At 30.5% G+C, this 6,242-nt stretch overlaps 1 protein-coding gene and 1 non-coding gene across 2 annotated transcripts; both read left to right on the forward strand.

Moving 5' to 3' along the window:
- Positions 1-1,182: 1,182 nt before the first annotated feature.
- Positions 1,183-3,811, forward strand: LOC122589938 (homeobox-leucine zipper protein ATHB-16-like). Its single transcript, XM_043762270.1, has 3 exons — positions 1,183-1,501; positions 1,952-2,349; positions 3,233-3,811. Exons 1-3 carry the CDS (start codon positions 1,441-1,443, stop codon positions 3,683-3,685), a joined length of 912 nt encoding a protein of 303 aa, XP_043618205.1. The 5' UTR covers positions 1,183-1,440; the 3' UTR covers positions 3,686-3,811.
- Positions 3,812-5,896: 2,085 nt separating this feature from the next.
- Positions 5,897-5,998, forward strand: LOC122590341. The gene has a single exon (XR_006322480.1). It is a non-coding gene; the product is annotated as a U6 spliceosomal RNA (small nuclear RNA).
- The last annotated feature ends 244 nt before the right edge of the window (positions 5,999-6,242 follow it).

The following is a 6,242-nucleotide window of genomic DNA, read 5'->3' on the forward strand; positions in this document are numbered from 1 at the left end:
TCACTTTTGATGTCTTCCCTCCACTAAGGCCCTTCTGAGGAAGTTACCGCTTCACGGTAAGTTTGAGGTTCACTTTCCACCACATAAGTGTAGAAATCAGGACAGAAAGACTTTTCTGCCCTAGCTCTTTTGCTTCATCTAGGCTCAATTTCTTCATCCTCAGGTTGTTCCAGTTCCTCTTGGACTGGCTCATTGGGTGTCTTATCTTGGACACTTTCATTAACTACCCTAGACGAATTTCATTAACTACCCAAACTCTTTGTTTCCACTAGCTTCTTGTTAGTTTTCTATTATTAATAAAGTTGAATGTTCAAAAAAAAAAAACACGATAATTTAGTTTTTTTTTTTAAACGACATAATATTTCATTGATAAAACAACTAGCAAGGCACTAGCTGCCGGAAAATATGCGATTTCATAAGCAAATATTTATAAAACCAATTAACAAAATTAAAAATAATATACAAAATTTTATTCTTACAACATATACGAAATTTATTTGAAGGATTTAAATATAAATAACAACTTCACGAAATAGAAATTTAACGCAACTTTTTTTACGTAAATAATTAAAATTAATCACATACGGGATTGTAAGGGGCGTACAAACCTACACCTCGCACATGAAATCTTATTTAAAAGACTTGGCCAAATACGCTGGGGAATTCCTCTACTTTGAAAGTTGGGAACCGGTTTATTTTTTTTATTGATGTTATAGGTCATGAATGTGGGATATCGATCAAAGTGAACAGCTCTTAACTTTCAAACGTTTTTAATTAAAAATTTTTTTTATAAAAATGCACAACTGCGAGTAAGAAATGAAACCTATGATAAGTGATAAACAATCTTAAAACCCCCCAAAAATAATCAAAATTGTTAAAAGTATGTTACCCGTAACAAAACCCACAATGTAGTTATTATTATTTTACATCATTACAAAACTAGTAATACAATAAATTTGTGTTGTGAGTCATTTTCAATTTGGACTCCGCGGTTGCATCACATTACATATGAGTGTAACATATGTAACTTATGAGAAGTGTATCAACAGTTCAATATTCGTGAAAAAAAAAGTCCATAGTTAATTTTTTTTTTATTTATTATTATTCATTTAAATTTTTTTAAGAAAAGGCCAATAAATGGCACCCCACACCACCCCCAACTTGTTCATACACTGCTGTTTCTGGTTGAGTGTCTCTTAGTTGTATAAAACTCACTCAAATTTTGCAAAAAAAACCACACAAAATTGTATTTCTCCATTCTTGGATTTCTTAAAACCCCTTTCAGGGTTATCACTATTTTCAAAGGCCCACAAACAAAATTCTTGATTGGTATGTTATGAATTATGAAATATTCTGATATTTTTGTTACAAGAACCCACAAAGTAGACTCTTAATTGGTGTGTTGTTATCCAAGATTTTGTTTCATCTTTGGTCAAAGCCATGAAGAGAAACTTCAATTGCACTGATTCTCTGACTCATTATCTCTCACAACCACTTGAAGGTATTCATTCAACAATGGCTCATTAGTCCATATCATTTGTTCATATCTTACCTTACTAACCATGTCAATATAAAAGTACTAATAGCTGAGCATCACCCTTTTTTCCAAGTTCAATTTTACATAAGTTTTAATTTCAAGTATGACACTATTTCTAATCATAATAAAAGGTCAATTTTGACTTTATAACTTGAACATAATCTCTTTGAAATCCAAATCTTGGCACAAGATTTATTTTTACCCTTTTTGCTTTATTCTATCATCTTCTTGAAACAATCTTCATATTAGCGAAACTCCAAACCAACAATTCCCTAAATTAATATCCAAAATTGACACATATGACTTTATAAAAGTCAAACTAGCCTCTCTTTTATCTTTTTAAATTTTTTTTTTTTTTTTATTTTTTGTCTCAAACACTAACATGCTTTTTATTATTATTATTTGATGACCCAGGTGAGATGAAATCAGAAGAAGAATGCATATACCCTGGAGAATACCCGTCAATGGTGGACGGCGGCGGAAGTGGTGGCGGGGGCGGTGATGGCGAAGATTATGGCGGTGAAGAAAGTGGGCAATATAATGACAAAAAAAGAAGATTAAGTAACCATCAAGTAAAATCATTGGAAAAAATATTTGAAGTTGATAATAAACTAGACCCAGATCGGAAAGTGAAAGTGGCTCAAGATTTGGGATTGCAGCCACGGCAGGTGGCGATTTGGTTCCAGAACCGCCGTGCACGGTGGAAGACAAAACAACTTGAAAGAGATTATAATATTTTGAAGTCTAATTATGATGCACTTAAACATAATTATCATAAGCTTGAGCAAGAAAAAGAGGTCCTTAACAAAGAGGTAATTTCATTATATTATCTTTTCTACATACTTGTATTTTTTATCCTTAACTTTTTGTTTATATATTTTTCGAATTTTATAGGATGGGAATGATATTGTGAATTTTATGTCGTTAAAAATGTTTGATTAGTAAAAATTGTAAGATCGTATAAAATAAATTAATTGCCAATAGTGATACGTAGAAGGCTTCATCATATGATGTTGTGTCTGAGTGAATGTTTGGAAAAAAAAAAAATTAAAGAATTTAGAATGGCAAATATTGACCAAACCGACTCTAAGGTTACAATATTTGTAAGTCTTATTCTACCGTTTTTTTTTTTTTAATATTACCGGCCCTAAATATACAACTAATACTAACACTAAAACTAAAACTTACAAGATAATTAAAAAAAAATAAACATTTGATAATACACGATGAAAAGAAAAACGGTGTAGTCCTATCAAAACTCATCAAACTTTGTGGTTACTTGATTTTGGTTTTGGATTATAAAATTCAAACTAGATATTTAAATACGTTCAAATTTATTAGCTCATTTTGGTATGATATATGTACTAGAACAAAATGATATTATATACCTGTAGTAAAAAGTATAGTTTTTTTATATTTTAGATGTCAGAATCATTATTTATATCTAAAGGTATGGGGTTTTGTTTTTAAATTGATCCATAGTTTATTTGAATTACGTAACTTATAATGTATTTTAAAAATGGGTGTGACATGAACACATTGGACAAGTGACTATATCATTTTTTTTCATTGGAAAAACAATGATTTTTTTTGCTGTTTTTTGTTTTTTGGCATGTAATGATTATTATTTTATAAAGATAAAAGAAAAAGCAAACATTTATTGATAACTTTTTCGTGTAAAATATTCGTTTGCAGTTGGTAGAGGTAAAAGCAAAACTTCACGAGGAAACAACAGAAAGAAATGATGAATTTGAGGACAGAGAAAATGTACTGTTCTTGGGATCTGATCCAACCAATACAAATCATGAAGTGTACACAAGTTTAAGCTATGACAAAACTCGAAAATTACTAGATTTAAAAGATGGATTTTCTGATAGTGATTCAAGTGGTGTTCTAAATGAAGAAAACATGAATGTTAGCAACAACAATAATGGAAGTCCGATGCTAAATATGACCAATTTCGGCCTCTCTTCTCTCTGTTCATCGTCGGCTACGACTTCAAATCACACCGAGTTGATAGACCCAGGGGTGTATCAACCACAATCTGATTCGTATTTAGTTAGTAGCGTCGAGGAAGAATCGTGCCACCTTTTTTTAGTCGATCAAGCGCCTAATCTTAGTTGGTACTTTAGGGATCATATGAACTAGTGGCTAAATGGCTTAAATGGTTCTTAAGTGAAGTATGAAGAAGTTTATGAAATCGAATAATTATGTAATCTTTTGGAAACTTATTTATGTAGCATATATATTAAAATACTCGTAGTTAGGGAGTAATGTCACAACTTTTGTCACTTCATAAACTAGTCTACATCCGTTAACGTAACAAGAGATATAGCCAGAATTATTTTTAAAATTTGTATGGATAAAAATCAAGAAACTAATGTACTTTAAAAATTTTCATTGTATGTAATAGTGGTTTTTACCTATTTTGGGGATTATAATTTTTCATATATATATATATATATATATATATTTAAAACAATCACAGATGTTAACATGAAGTCTTTATATTCAAAATACCATAGTGACATTCAATTGGACTGTCTATGGAGCTCGATCCCCCCCCCCCCCTTCTAAATTCCCCTTCCTAATAATCAGGAAGTGAGATTCAAATCCTGAAAGTGTCTTATCATACACTAGCCCTATATTTACGCAGTGGGACAACGATTTAGTTTTGGTTGTGACCGGTAGTGATGGTGACGATTATTGATGGTGGTCATGGTGTCGTCGAGTGGCGTAGATTGATATAAATGTAATTGTTATAAAAGTGTCATTAAAAATATTTTTATAAAATAAGGCTCTATAGTATAAATTATCAAGATTAAGGTTTATAGTAAAAATTAGTCAGCGAAAGCAATTTGAGTAGGCATCTCCAATTGTTAACTTTTTTGTTAAAATTTTTTTTTATAAAAACCTTTAACTCCAATGGTAAAAGCCTTTAAAAATCTCAAAAACCATTAAATTGCAATTTAATATTGATAAAAGAGAGTGTTAATATTCTTCAATAGGTAAAAAGCTTTCAAAAGCTTTTTTATTTTGTCACCTAATTATCCACCATCTTCAACTTATTAAAAAGTCATCTTTGCAATGGAAAAGATTTTTCTAAAGCTTTTATTTATCACTAAACAAGTAAAAAAGCTTTTGATTAAAAGGTTGAGGATTGTCAAGCTATTCATCAAAAAAGCCTTTGTACCCAATGACATCAACCTTTATAAAAACTTCTTCTTTCAAAAAAAGTTTTTCTTCAACTTACCATTGGAGATGCCCTAATGAACAAAAAAGTTATCTACCTCAATGGTATAAAGCTTTTTATAGACTTTTTTTTTTTTTTTACTGAAAAGCTTTTGATAATTTTCTTATTGTAAATTACTCGATGATTATTTTTTTTAAAAAAGTTCATTAAGAACAATTGAGTCATTTCTAATGTTCAATATCATATTCGTGAGGATGGATTATTCATTTCTTGTCTATTACTTGTAGTTAATGGGTCTTGTGATAATTCAGCCAGACATGATCTTCCGTAGAAGGGTGAGAGGCCTAGTATCTAAAGTGATACACGAGACTAAAGAGTTACGGTGTATTGATATCCGGTCTATTCTCTAGATTGTTAACGATAGTTTGGAACTCATACATTATGACGTTTCTAAATTTCTAAATGTAATATACTACGATAAGAAAGTATTTTCTAGTCATTCTAAAGGTTTATTGGGGCATGCACTTTGAGTGTGACGTCCACCCAAATGCATATTTTAAGGCTTAATTCTGACGTTTGCCAATATGAATTTATGAAGATCATTCACACGTCCTTTTTTTTTAGATAATAAAGTACCCTCAAGTAGTGCTAGATTAAATGAATTTTATAATATGCAACTAGAGTATTGTTGATTTTTTATTTATTTTTTTTCGAGAGGAGATCCCTCAAATTATCTTAACATAACTAGTCATGTTAAGATAATCTTGACTTTTAGATGAAAATAAAATGTCAAGATTCAAAGATTGGCCTCTTGATTTCGTTCAAAGATTAAGATTTCTCCAACTTGACTTAAGTTAAATAAATAACTTGAATAACTTGAGGAAATCGTCTCTTCCTTTTCCTCTACTACTTTTCATGAAAGCAAATGTGCACTAGGTCGAGGAGGCATTGATTGTTTGGAAATAAGGTACCAAATGCAACAACAATCAAATCATATTGACAAACCAATTAAATTAGATATTGACACAAGTGAAATTTCTTCAATATAATATTCTATATATGATACAAGTAGGAAACGTACGCCAATGGTGATATACAAGAACTACAGTACTTTGAATCTTCGGAAATATTTCAACTTCTGATAATGATATAGATGGTATCAAATAGTCCAGTCGGGGACATCTGATAAAATTAGAACGATACAGAATAAATTAACATGATCCATGGGAAAGTATGACACACAAATCGAAAAATTGTCCAAAAGATAATATATGCATGGTTTCAAATGTAAGCCTGACAATCCGACCCAACAACCATACTCCTAATAAGAAGGAAATAGAAATATGGCGATGTGATTTCTTAAAAGGTTTTGTTAAACGAAGCTTTAAAGGCTTTTGTTAAGGTGCATTAATTAGTTGTACAATTACCATAAAATTCAGGGGTGAGCTTTTAATATGAAAATGTACAATCTTTTTATGCACTTAAAATTTTTTTATGCACGTTAAGTGAAGC

The sequence above is a fragment of the Erigeron canadensis genome, chromosome 2 (assembly GCF_010389155.1).
Source record: "Erigeron canadensis isolate Cc75 chromosome 2, C_canadensis_v1, whole genome shotgun sequence".
NCBI classification, from domain to species: Eukaryota; Viridiplantae; Streptophyta; class Magnoliopsida; order Asterales; family Asteraceae; genus Erigeron; species Erigeron canadensis.